At 46.0% G+C, this 13,326-nt stretch overlaps 2 protein-coding genes across 2 annotated transcripts in view; one reads left to right on the top strand and one right to left on the bottom strand.

The window, feature by feature from the left end:
* The window catches only part of LOC145351321 (SLAM family member 8-like), a 35,844-nt gene extending 33,251 nt beyond the window's left edge, over positions 1–2,593 (bottom strand). The window contains exons 1-2 of the mRNA XM_080200943.1: positions 2,438–2,593; positions 2,180–2,318 (exon numbers count right to left, since the gene is read on the bottom strand). Of these exons, the coding sequence (XP_080057069.1) occupies positions 2,180–2,318; positions 2,438–2,593 (295 nt within the window). The remainder of the gene's footprint in view (positions 1–2,179; positions 2,319–2,437) is intronic.
* A 1,510-nt stretch (positions 2,594–4,103) lies between these two features.
* On the top strand, positions 4,104–7,815 carry LOC145351320 (SLAM family member 6-like). Its single transcript, XM_080200942.1, has 4 exons — positions 4,104–4,174; positions 4,850–5,170; positions 6,820–7,104; positions 7,706–7,815. Exons 1-4 carry the CDS (start codon positions 4,120–4,122, stop codon positions 7,813–7,815), a joined length of 771 nt encoding a protein of 256 aa, XP_080057068.1. The 5' UTR covers positions 4,104–4,119.
* The last annotated feature ends 5,511 nt before the right edge of the window (positions 7,816–13,326 follow it).

Below are 13,326 nucleotides of genomic sequence, written 5' to 3'. Positions count from 1 at the left end.
GATCCCTCTACAAATCACACATCAAACACAGGTCAGGTACAGTCAGATACAGAGTACACTTTCTCTACTCTCCCAGGACAGGTATGGCACAGAGTGAGATACAGAGGAAAGCTCCCTCTACACTGTCCTCATCAAATACCCCCAGGACAGCTACAGCACGGGATTAGATACAGAGTAAAGCTCCCTCTACACTGTCCCCATCAAACACTCCCAGGACAGGTACAGCACGGGGTTAGATACAGAGTAAATCTCCCTCTACACTGTCCCCATCAAACACTCCCAGGACAGGTACAGCACAGGATTAGACACAAAGTAAAGCTCCCTCTACACTGACCCCATCAAATACTCCCAGGACAGGTACAGAACGGGGTTAGATACAGAGTAAATCTCCCTCTACACTGTCCCCATCAAACACTCCCAGGACAGGTACAGCACGGGGTTAGATACAGAGTAAATCTCCCTCTACACTGTCCCCATCAAACACTCCCAGGACAGGTACAGCATGGGGTTAGATACAGACTAAACTACCCTCTACTCTGGCCCAGTCAAACTCTCCGGCCAGGTACAGCACGGGGTTAGATACAGAGTAAATCTCCCTCTACACTGTCCCCATCAAACACTCCCAGGACAGGTACAGCACGGGGTTAGATACAGAGTAAATCTCCTTCTATACTGTCCCCATCAAACACTCCCAGGACAGGTACAGCACGGGATTAGACACAAAGTAAAGCTCCCTCTACACTGTCCCCATCAAACACTCCCAGGACAGGTACAGCACGGGGTTAGATACAGACTAAACTACCCTCTACTCTGGCCCAGTCAAACTCTCCGGCCAGGTACAGCACGGGGTTAGATACAGAGTAAATCTCCCTCTACACTGTCCCCATCAAACACTCCCAGGACAAGTACAGCACGGGATTAGATACAGAGTAAATCTCCCTCTACACTGTCCCCATCAAACACTCCCAGGATAGGTACAGCATGGGGTTAGATACAGACTAAACTACCCTCTACTCTGGCCCAGTCAAACTCTCCGGACAGGTACAGCACGGGGTTAGATACAGAGTAAAATTTATACAATCTGAAGAGAAAACACAAAAAGGTCCATTTACAGGACCCTCATTTTGGTCAGGAGACACATGACCTCCAGGATTGTTACAGAAATATTGATATTGAAAACTCAAAATGGGAAGTCCACTTTAAACTGAGCCGGACTCAGCAATTTTCAAACTGCAGACAAACTGGAACAAATAGTCTTCATGCAGTCAAGATATCAAATTCCCATTGAAACCAGACTGACCTGGTCAGATGCTAAAGGCCACCTGATTTCAGAATGAACGGCTCAGTAGCACAGTGGTCAGCACTGCTGCTTCACAGCTCCAGGGACCTGGGTTCGATTCCCGGCTTGGGATGCTCTCTGTGTCAAATTTGCACATTCTCCTCATGTCTGCGTGGGTTTCCTCCGGGTGCTCCGGTTTCCTCTCACAGTCCAAATATGTGCGGCTTAGGTTGATTGGCCATGCTAAAATTGTCCCTTATGGTCCTGAGATGTGTATGTTAGAGGGATTAGTGGGTAAATATGTTGGGATATGGGGGTAGGGCCTAGGTGGGATGGCCTGAATGGCCTCTTGCTGTACGATAGGATTTCTATGATTCCAAGGCTCAGCCCTGACACATCACATCCTGGACCACCCCAATCTCCAGTCCCCTTGCCCCAGCAGTGGAGATTTCCCCCACCCTCCCGCAGGCAGACCCCCCACCACCACTCCCCCTCCCATGGCTGACCCCCCAGCAGACTCCGCACCCCCTTAGCTGACTACCCCACCCAAGCCCACCCCAATCACTGACCACTCTCCAGCTCCCAATGATCCCTTTGTAGAGTGGCAGCGGGACCCCCCACCCCCCCACGATAACTCCCTCGGCCCCATCCCCAATAGGCTCTGTCCACCTGGCACTGCATGCCCGATGGGCAGTGCCAAATGCCCCCAGGAATGTGCACTTTCTGCCTTGGGCAGTGCCAGGGGCCACAGGCTGCACGGCCAGGGTGATCATGCCTAGGGAGCACCACCCTCACAATAGTGCAACCCCCAGGGGGGACTCGATTATCCCCCCTTCACTCCAGCAGATTCAGGCCGTTAACTCCCAGTGAGCGAGTCTGAACCCCACTGCAGTGAAATACTCCTGGTGGGGTGGGAGATGATCGCGGGCGAAGAGGATTCAGTCCCGGGCCCACTAATAGCATTTAAATCGTAAAATACTGCTCGCCCTTTCTCCCGGCCAATTTCCAGTGCAGTGCAGATGCTGCCGGAAATATGGGCCTGGGAGATGCAAGTGCGATACAAATGGTCACAGGAATCCTGCAAATTGGCCAACGCCTGATTCTCCCGGCCTGCTGTGCATAAAGATTAGTGGAGCAGAAAGGGAAAATCAAACCCACTGAGTTTATCGGGGGCTGGCAGTTTCGTAGAGATTGTTTCCTTGTTTCAGGAACCTTTTCCAGAGTGGTCTCCCGGGATTCTGGAAGATCCTGCTGTTCAGCATGAGGGTCCCCTTTCTGACGTTCCCCGGGTGGCTGGTGCCACAGATGCTGCATACTCCCTTGGGCTAATCAACTTTGACTCTGAAATACTCGGCCTGGGCAAACCCTCTGGGGCCAATGTGGACGGTTCCATCATTTGTGGGACTTCCCACCTCTGATGCAGTGCTGTGACTAACAGATCCGCATGTCCTCCCCAAACCAATTCATCCCTGGTCTGTATGTTGAAGTGGAAATTTTTCTGTTTCTTGACTGTGATAGAGAGTCTCAACAAAATTCATTCCGACCAAATAACTAGTCTTTATTTACGAAAGACTGCATGCAGTATTGGCAGTAACTTGAGTTTGGAGAGCAGTTTTACCACTTGCTAATTCCTTCTCAACCTGTGCTTATATAAAGAATCGGTTCAGTATTTATACATAATCATTATCAGTTTGCTTGACCAGAGCTTATTCAGGAATTTGATCAATAAGCAATGTCATCAATAATGGGACAACTTGCTGACCTCCTAAAACTCCTTGCTGACCTCCTAGAACTCTTTGTCTCATCATTCATACCTTTATCTTGTTCTTTTGATAGGACAAAAGAAAGTGGCCGATGACTTCATCATCTCTGACCTTATCTTGTCTCACTCATACAGCCCTAGATCATGCAGACTCGGCCTTATCAGGTCTTACAGAGATTAGGCACAGCTTGACCTTCTCTGGTCTTATTCGTGTCTTAAGTTATGCGGAGTCAGTCTTATCAAGTCTTACAGGGTCTGGCATTTTGGAATAGCTTGATCAGCTTTCCTTATTTTGTACCAAATACTTGACCAGTTTTCCCATAATGCCACTACTTGATTCGTACAACTTCACATTCCGTTCTTTCGTCATATCATGGCAACTAGTTAAATAGGGAAATCCATGACTCGATTAAAAATGCATTTACACAAGCAACCAAGCAATCCTGTCCCCAATAGCAAAAAGAAGGCCTTAAAGATCCAATCAAATAATCCGTGACCCAGCCATCCTAACCAACCCGGTGGGTCATCGTCACGAAATTCATGACCAACCTTTTGAATTTGATCAGCCTGTCTCTTAATATGGTCGGCCAGTTTGGTGATATTTTCAGAGGCATCTGGGATATAAGTACAGCATTGCTGACCCACAATGGTGCACGTTCCTCCCTGTGAGGCTAACAGATAATCCAAAGCTAATCACCTTCTTACTCAACAACTCTGACCAGTATGTACGGCTATCTAATTTTAGAATTACTTCCTCCCAGCCTGGCTTCCTGTCTTCACCTAGTGTCTATCATCTGCTTTACCCCATCTAATGACCGGACTGCTCTCCAATACTGACTGGATAGTGAGACCCTGTCAGATCTGAGCGCAGCCTCCCCTAGCCCACCATCCAACCAAATCCCACTCCAACTATCTACCTCACTGTTAGCAGTCCAGCAGGGAGTAAAGGGAAAGTGGTGACTGGGCTGTTGGGTTCTGATCTGTCTCTCCTGTCCCATCGTCACATCCAAAACCCCCCTTCCTCCAAGATCATCTCCAATCTCTCAGAGCCACCCCTCACTCCTGTTACTGAAGGAAGATGGAGTTCGGGAAATGGTTAATCTGCTGTTCGCTGGCTCTCTCCATATCAGTCTGTGAGTTTTATTCAGTGTTTGTGATTCTCTCTCTCTCTCTCTCGGTTCTGTTTTGCTTCCTCATTTGGGATTTTAATGTCGAAATCCTCCTTAGAACACTCTGAAATCCTCGGAGAGGATGTGGAAAATTTACTGTAACAGGTCGAGGAAATCAGGGGCTTCAGTCAATGCAGAGAGACTGGGAGAAACTGGGATTATTCTCCTTAGAGCACAGAAGGTTAAGGGAAGATTGAATTGAGGTGTTCAAAATCAGGAAGTGTTTGGATGGAGTGAATGAGGAGAAAGTGTTTCCAGTGACAGGAGGGTCAGTAAACACAAAGAGACACATTGAAGAGAATCAGTAAAAGAGGCAGAGGGGAGGGTGAGGAGGAATGTTTTTACACAGCAAGTTCCTGTGATCTGGAAGGTGCTGCCTGAAAGGCAGTGGAAGCAGATTCAATAACAACTTTCAAATGGGGGAATTGGAGAAAAACTTTGAAGGGGGTAAATTTGACGGGAGATGGAAGAAGGAGAAGGGAATGAGATTAATAAGATCACTGTCATAGAACTAGCATGGGCACGATGGGTTGAATGGCCTCTTCCTGAACTGTGTTGTGCTCTGAATTGAAATATCCTCCAGGCACTGAGCTGGTCTCGTTCTGCACTCACTGACTGTCTGCTCTTGTTAAACTTCAGTTCAGAATCAGGCTGCCCGTCTCCCTGTGAATGGATCCCTGGGTCAGTCAGTCTATCTGTCTCCGGAGAATCCACATGGATCGAAGATTGAAGAGGTTTTCTGGAAACGATCTTCACCCAGATTCAGAATAGCAAGATACATGAAGGGCGATGTTGAATATTTTGGTGCTGAGGATTACAAGAAACGGATAAAACTTCATCCTGGGAACTTCAGCCTGCAAATCAGTGACTTACAGAGAGCGGACACCGGGGATTATGAGATGGTTGTAACAGCAAATTCAGGAGAGGAAACTATGGAGAGATTCAAACTGGATGTGTACGGTAAGTGAGATTCTATTGGATGGACTGAGCTTCACTGCTCACTGAAAGATAGGAATAAGAGGAGGACATTCACCTCCTTGAGCCTGTTCCACCATTCAATAAGATCCTGTCGGATCAGCTGCATCAACTCCATCATCCCACCCGATTCCCAAATCCCTCAATCTGACTTCTGTCAAAACATCTCTCCACCTTGGTCTTGAATATCCTCATCGATTGAGGAACCCGAGCTCCCGAGGGAAGAGAATTCCGAATTTTCCAAACCCTGTGAGAAATCACTCCCTCCTCTTCTCTGTCTGGAATAGGCTGACCACAAGACCATGAGAAATAGCAACAGGAGTCAGTCGTTCAGCCCTTCAAGCCTGTTCCATCATCCACTGCAACATCGGTGGCCCGATATTCCTCACAGCCACTTTCCTGTCCTTTTCTCATAACCCTCGATTCGCTTAATCAAGAATTGATCTATTGCAGCGTTAGATATACACAAGGAATCTTTCCCCACAGCTCTCTGTGGCAAGGAGCTCCAAACACTCACAACCTTCTGAGAGCAGAAATTCCTCCTCATCTCAGTCTCAAATCGGTGATCCTTTACTCTGACACTCTGCCCCCTGGTCCTAGACTCTCCCATGAGGGGAAACGTACTCTCAGCATTTATCCTGTCAAGCCCCTTAAGTATCCTATAACACCCCTTACCCTGAAATTGTTACCCCTCTAATTCTACTGTCTCCAGGCGGGGCAGGGAAGGGGAAACAGCCTCTCAGTATCTACCATATCAAACACACTAATGATTTTAACCGTCATGTATAATCCTTCACCTGCCCCACGTAAATAAATGAATTGTTGCTTCAACCACCATCTCCTAGTCCAGATGTTACTGAGATCAGAGAGGACAGCCTCTAATATATTCCATTCGTCAGGGATATTTTATTCTTTCATGGGATGTGAGTGTCGTTGACAAGGCCAGACTATATTTCCCATCTTTCATTGCCCTTGAACTGTGCAGCTTGTTTGACAATTTCAGAGGGCAGTTAAAAGTCACCCACATTGCTTTGGATCTGGAGTCACATGTAGGTAAGGACAGCAGATTTCCTTCCCTAAAGGACATTATGAACTTGATGGGTTTTTGCAACAATCAATGGCAGTTTCATGTTCACCATTGCTGAGATAAGTTTTCAATTCCAGATTTTATTAATTGTATTTAATTTCTATTAGCTGCCATGGTGGGATTTGAACCAACATCAGCAGAGTTTTATTCTGGGTCTCTGGATTACTGATCCAGTGACATTACCACCATACCACTATCTCCCTGAACAGGGTTCACAGTGACAACTCTATCATAACTCTAGTGTCTCTCTATTGTGAACCCAGACTGATCTTCTTTAACCAATTCCCCAGCAGATCCAGAGGGTGCCCTCCAGATAATAAGGATCACAGAGACTACATACTGGAGTCACCAATGAGACTGATCCAGAGAGAATTCCCAGGATACAATCCCACACTCTGAGCGGAATGGTTAAAATGGGGGGTTGAGTGGGGTTCAGAGTTGTCTTGTGAGGTTCTGAAGCGGGTGTGAGGGTGCTGGATATTGAGGTGACCCACAAGAGCCAACATTCCTTCCTCATGTATCTTCTGTCTTTCAATCTGAATGTCAGAGCCTGTGACAGGAACAAAGATCAGCTATCAGATCACGGAGAACTGTAACATCACCCTGAGCTGCTCAGTGAACACAGGCGACTACACCAGCTTCAGTTGGTGGAGGGGACAAGAAGCATTGAGGAATGACAGCACCCATCATCTCTCTGAAAATGGACAGGAGTTACAGCTTCATTTCACAGCACAGATCGAGGGCAATGTGTACAAGTGTGAGGCCAGGAACCCAGTCAGTGAAGACAGTGCACACATCAACCTGAGTGATGTCTGCAATGGAAACAAACCTGGTGAGTCAGAGAAAGAGAAAAATGTAACTGTACTCAGTGAGTATCACAGCAAGAGAAAGAAGCAACTTCATTCAAATGTTAAATGGTTCTATTTTGTAACGTCCTGTGTGTGTTTGATGTGGACAGGATAGAGGGAGCTTTACTTTAAAGTTCATTTATTAGTGTCACAAATAGGCTTACATTAACACTGCGATGAAGTTACTGTGAAAATTCCTTAGTCGCCACACTCCGACGCCTGTTTGGGTACACTGTGGGAATATTCAGCATGGCCAATACACCTAATCAGTATATCTTTCAGACTGTGGGAGGAAACCGGAGCACCCGGAGTAAACTCACGCAGACATGGGGAAAATGTGCAAACTCCACCAAGTCATCTTAGTCGGGAGTCAAACCCGGCTCCCTGGCACTGTGAGGCAGCAGTGCTAACCACTGTGCCACCATGCACCCACTGCTCTGTATATCTGTGTCACTTTCTCTGCTTTTATTACTCTCAGACAGTGAGTGTGAAGTGATGGGCCGTGAATTGATGAACCATGAATTGTTTCACTGAGCTGTGAAATATGTCCCTTTAACAGTGATTGTTTCCCTTCTCCTCCTCCAGCAGAACCATCCTGCGGCTTTCCGTATACTGTGAAGATCATCAGCTCTGTCATCATTCTGACTATTCTTCTCTCGATCATTGTCATCGTCCACGTGATCAGCAAACGTTGAGTATTAGCAACTCATTCCTGAATCGTACTGTTACTCTTCAATATTTATGGATATTGTGATGGAGACAGAGGCAGAGAGAGATAAGATAGATACAGAATGATACAGCTAGAGAAAGAGTCAGAGATAAAAAACAGAATGAGAGTTAGAGGAAGGGAGAAGAGATAGAGACATAATACTGAGTGTTACTTTTCAATATTCATGGGTATGCTGATGGAGACAGAGGGAGAGAGAGAGAGGAACAAGGATTCATAGAGTCATAGAGGTTTACAGCATGGAAACAGGCCCTTTGCCCCAACATGTCCATGTCACCCTTCTTTTTAACCACCAAGCTGGTCCCAATCATCACCGTTTGACTCATATCTCTCTTTACCCATCTTAACCATGTAACTGTCTAAATGCTTTTTAAAAGACAAAATTGTACCCACCTCTACTACTACCTCTGGCAGCTTGTTCCAGATGCTCTCCACCCTCCGTTTAAAAAAAATGCTACTCTGGACCCTTTTGTATCTCTCCCCTCTAATCTTAAACCTATGCCCTCCAGTTTTAGACTCTCCTACCTTTGGGAAGGATGTTGACTATCTAACTGACCTGTGCCCCGATTATGTTATAGACCTCTATAAGATCACCCCTCAAAGACAGAATGAGACAGAGCTAGAGAAAGACAGAGAGAGGTAAAGAGAGAGAGAGAGAGAGAATAAGATGGAGTTAGTGGAAAGAGGAAGAGACAAAGAGAGATAAAGTGAGAGAGATTGTAATTGAAGGGGACAGAGAGAGGAAGAGATTGAGATGACTGAGAGAGATTGTGAATGATATAGAGGGGGAGGCAGAATGAGGGATTGAGTGGGTAAGAGAGCCAGAGTTAAAGAGCCAAAGAGAGAGAGAGATTGAGATAGACAGGATTGGAGAGAAAGAGACAGAAAGACCAAGATAGGAGAGACTTAGATGAGAATTTTCCAGCTGTCCGTGTCCTGCCGCTGCAGCAAGCAAAGACAAAGAATTTGGTGCTCAGCCAAAAAATTCAGACAGGAGGAGAGACAGAGAAAGAAAAAGAGAGACAGAGATTCAGGGAGAAAGAAAGGGAAACAGGGAGACAGAAATAGAGAGGGAGATTGAGAGGGAAAGAGACTGTGAGATTGAGGGAGGCAGAGACAGGGAGAGATAGAATGAGAGAGATAATGATTGAGAGAGAATAATTGTGAGACAGGAAAGATAGAGTTAATAAATGAGTTTGATGGGGAGAGAAAGAGTGAGAGAGAGAGATAATGGTTGGGAGTTGGCGAATGAGAGGGTTTTTGAATGCAGAGCAAATGATTGAGAGAGAGGATAAGAGAAAGAGAACAGACAGAAAGATAGAGACTGGGATCCAGCTCTGTGTCAGGACTGGGATCACTGACCTCCATCCTTCTCTCTTCTATCAGGCACTGAGCTGGGGGCCAGGAGAACCCAGGGGCAAATTCAAAATGGTAGGTGATCCATTCTGTAGACTCGTATCCCTCTCCCCCACGTTGCTTCACTTTCCATCACCTTCAATTTCCCACATCCCTTTTCCTTTTGCCTGCTTCCTCCTGTCTTGACCCTCTGTTCCCATTCCCCTCCCCCCGTTTCTTCTCCTCTCCCTCCCCATATCAGAGAACCCTTCCCTTTCCTCATCTCCTCACTGCTCTGAACTTCCCTCCCCTACTGTTGGTCCTTCTTCTTCCCTCTCCATTTTCTTCATTCACTTCATCACCCTCTCATCTCCCTGCTCCCCTGCCCTCTCCTCTCCCTCTCACCCCCTCTCCCTCCGTACAACCTCGCTGCTTGAAGCACCCAAAAACCAGCATCTGGATGCACAGTCATAACTTGTTGTGACTCCTGCCTCCCTCACAGAGCTTCGAGGAGGGACTGAGGGATCTGTCTCTGAGCTGGATGGATGAGGAAAAAGAGGAAACGGGCTGAGGAGGAGACAGAGGAGAAGAAGTGTGTGAGAGGAGGGAGAGGAGAGGTGTTTTCCAACAGTCTGAAAGACATTCTGATTCTGGGCCATTTCCAGAGAGCTGCCCATGACATCCCATTGGGAACATCACAGAATTCCCAGCTGCTCACAGCAAGATTGTAGCAGTCGCCACTCAGAGGACAATCACTGACAATCTGCCCTGTGACAAGCCTGAGAATGTCAGGAAGGTGACTTTATCAATTGGACATCCAGCCGCTTTGAATAAGAATTCAGCAGGACAAGGAACATATGTCCCATAAACAGTCCTGCAAAGTCTACGTGCAGCCGACGTGGCAACTCCCGTATGCTGGCAGTGACTGCTGGCTTTCACAACTCAGAGACTGCCTGAGCATCCTTTCAATGTCTTTATTGATGTAACTTTGGGCTTGTGTTTTCATCCTAATTTGCCTGGGCTTCACATTGTGCAATTCTTGTAATAAAAGTGGTCCCCCCGGAGGGGACAATAACACAAGTCCCCCACAATAACACGCTGTCCTCACACTTTAGCTCCATATTATGCTGCAGGTAAGGTCCCATTGCTCTGACTTATTATTTTGCCAACCCTGTAACACCATCCTCTTAATTTATAACAATATTAGATCCCTTTTAGTCCCGTTTTTCTATGGGCAGCTGCGACAGGCAAAGTTTCGATTGGGTGCAGCACCAACACTGTTTCTTGTGGCACAGGTGGTGATGGTACTGTCTGCAGCAGAAGAAGGCAGCTGAGTGCATCCACATTCAATATCTACACCCCTGGCCTACGTTGGAAAGAGTAGCTGTGTGCAGCCAGCAATAAAGTCCATCCCTCTACCATCTCAGAGGTGACTGGTGGCAGTGGTTTATCCTCTCAGAATAAACCCAAAAGCGGATTGTGATCTGATATTATGGTGAAATGTATGAATGAAACTTCTTCACTACATAAATGATCTCCAATCTCTCTTTTGCCAATTTGAAAATACTTTTTCTCAATGTTTGATAAGGTTCTTGACACAAATATGATTGGCCTCTCCGTTCCATCTGATATCCTGTGGAACACGATTGCTCCCATGTCATATGATGATGTGTCAAAGGTAACGACCAATGGTTTGGTTGGATCAAAATGTACAAGCAGTGTTGATAACTGTAAGGCTTGCTTTACTTTTCCAATTGCCTATTTGAATGCCTCTCTCCATTTTCATCACCTATGCTTCTCAAAAGCTGGTGCAATGGGGCTAAGATTGTAAACATATTTTGTGGGAATCTGCCGTAATAATTTACCAACCCTAAGTACAATGTTTACTTCAGTACATTTTTAGGCCGTAGTACATTCTTTATCACTTTAACCTTGTCCTCCAAAGGAATTGGCATCTACCCTGAAGCTCAGATAACCTCCTCCATCTGGAAAGTGCATTTCTCTTCTTTTAAATGGACACAAGCTTTTTAAAATCTTTTTAGAACCTCTTCTGGGTTTGCCCTGTGCTCCTCAGGGGAAGCTTCCATAACTAGGACATCACTACTTTGAGAATGTCTTGCAATAAACTTTCTATGTACACTGGAAAACAGCACAGGTCAAAGAGATTCCAAAGGACATATGCATGTACTGGTATAACTGGTTGTGAGTGTTGATGGTAACTAACTGCTGGGAATCTTCATTCAACTCCAGCTGTTGACAGTCATGAACTAAGATCTAACTTAGTGTACTTAAAGTCCCCTGCTAATTTTGTGTAGAGGTCCTTGATTCTTGAAATGAAGAATCTATCTATCTGAGCTCATCACTTTACAGTTAACTTATAATTACCAAGATTGTTGAAATGTGATCTGGCTTCAAAATAAGGACTATAGGCACAGCCCATTCAGAGAACTGTACAGTTCTTATGACAGCCAAGATTTCCAATCATCCTAGCTCCATTTCTACTTTATGATGGAGTGCATAAAGCACGTTGCAGACTTGAAAGAATTTAGGCATTGCCTCAGGGTGAAAAAAAATTGGCTTTAGCACTTTTTTTCATCCTGGTTCCTTCTGGAAAATCTCAGAGTTTCTGCACAATAACTCTTGAAATCCTACATCCCAATATGCAATCTCTCCAGCCAGTCCAATTTTATCTGTTTCAACCCAGTTTTCACCCATGAGACAAGGTCTGTGTCCCTCAATCATTAGAACTGGTAACTGTGCGTTTGTTTTCTGTTATAACTGACCCCACTGTCTTCAGCGTCTCTCCAGTATATGTAGACAAAATAGCTTCCGAATTACTCAACCTCAATGATTACAAACCTTTCTAGAAGCAGTTGAATGCATCTTCCCCGATGACTGTGGCTGTGGCTCCAGTGCTAACCTCCATTTTAAGAATTCTGCCATTGATCATCAAAGCTAATTCTATAGGTGACACCTTGCTGAGTTGGACCTGATTTAAAGTATTAGTTTCGGATCTGTGGCCAAACAGGCCATCTAAAATGGTGATTTGTAAAGTGCTCTGGGACAATCGGGCAAGAACTAAAGCAACAGGCTGCAGCCTAAAAGACAGAGATAAACAGGCTGCAACTTAGACCAGTGAATAAACAGGATATGGGTCATCTCCAGGACAAAAGAGACTTTCTGGTCAAACAGGGTTGTTTACCAGACATAAGGGCACCGTAACTCCTTATTTGGGAGGGTGGTGTGAACCCTGCGTGCCCCCAGCACCTACAGACATGGCCATTGGGGACACACTGAGAGATTGGTGTGGCAGCACCTGATTGGACTTAATCGATCAGGGGAATCAAGTCCTGATCGATTGATTGGTAATGGCCAAAAGGAGCGTGAGAGCCAACGGAGTATAAAGAGTGCTGCACAACCAAGAATCTCTTTCTCTCTCTCTGACCCCACGAACAAGCTACAGCACCAGTGACCATCGCCAGTGACAGCCAGCATGAGGAGAGCCACCACACCCGAGAAGAAAGGAAGACCAGAGCCAGAGTGCCAGACCAGACAAAGGACCAGACGACGCAGAGGACGACCGAGACCAGCGCACAGGTAAAGGCCAATATCTGTTTGGGTATTTGCCAGTCATGCAAAGTTAAGTCAAGGTCTTGTATTGGACTTGAGCTCTCGTATTTTCTGTAAAGATAACATTGTTGGTTGGGTGGGTGATAATCGTGTGCCTTCAATAAATATTGGTTGTACTAACAACACATCTACTCGTTATTTGGCCACCCCATAAGGATTAAAGCAAACTGTGCAGCACGTACAACAGATACCTTGTTAGGCTCCTCAGACAGGTATTTTAACGGGACTAAACTAACTTGTTTTTATTGTGTGTTCTGTTCTTCATGCTCAGTTTTGCACCGTGCCTGTAAATGATCCCTCCTTTTTCAATGGAAACATACATAATTTCTACATTGTTTCCTGGGAGAGCTCTCTCCCCGACACCAATAACAAACATCCACCCCCAGTGCTGTACTACACCTCTCAGGCTCTGCTGCAACCTTACACGGGCTGTTCCTCACAGCAACCATTTCATGACACAGACAGTTCACTTCATTCGGCATGCCTTGTACTTCACTTGTGCCCTACTCAGCAC

This window comes from Carcharhinus amblyrhynchos, chromosome 13 (genome assembly GCF_965287045.1).
Source record: "Carcharhinus amblyrhynchos chromosome 13, sCarAmb.v2.hapA, whole genome shotgun sequence".
In the NCBI taxonomy this organism is placed as follows: Eukaryota; Metazoa; Chordata; class Chondrichthyes; order Carcharhiniformes; family Carcharhinidae; genus Carcharhinus; species Carcharhinus amblyrhynchos.
This window is presented reverse-complemented; position numbering and strand designations above follow the sequence as displayed.

Coding starts and splice junctions, on each gene's coding strand:
- LOC145351320 (XM_080200942.1), top strand. CDS start 4,120: ATGGAGTTCGGGAAATGGTTAATCTGCTGTTCGCTGGCTCTCTCCATA. Junction 5,171..6,819: donor ATTCAAACTGGATGTGTACG/GTAAGTGAGATT, acceptor TCTGAATGTCAG/AGCCTGTGACAGGAACAAAG. Junction 7,105..7,705: donor CTGCAATGGAAACAAACCTG/GTGAGTCAGAGA, acceptor CTCCTCCTCCAG/CAGAACCATCCTGCGGCTTT.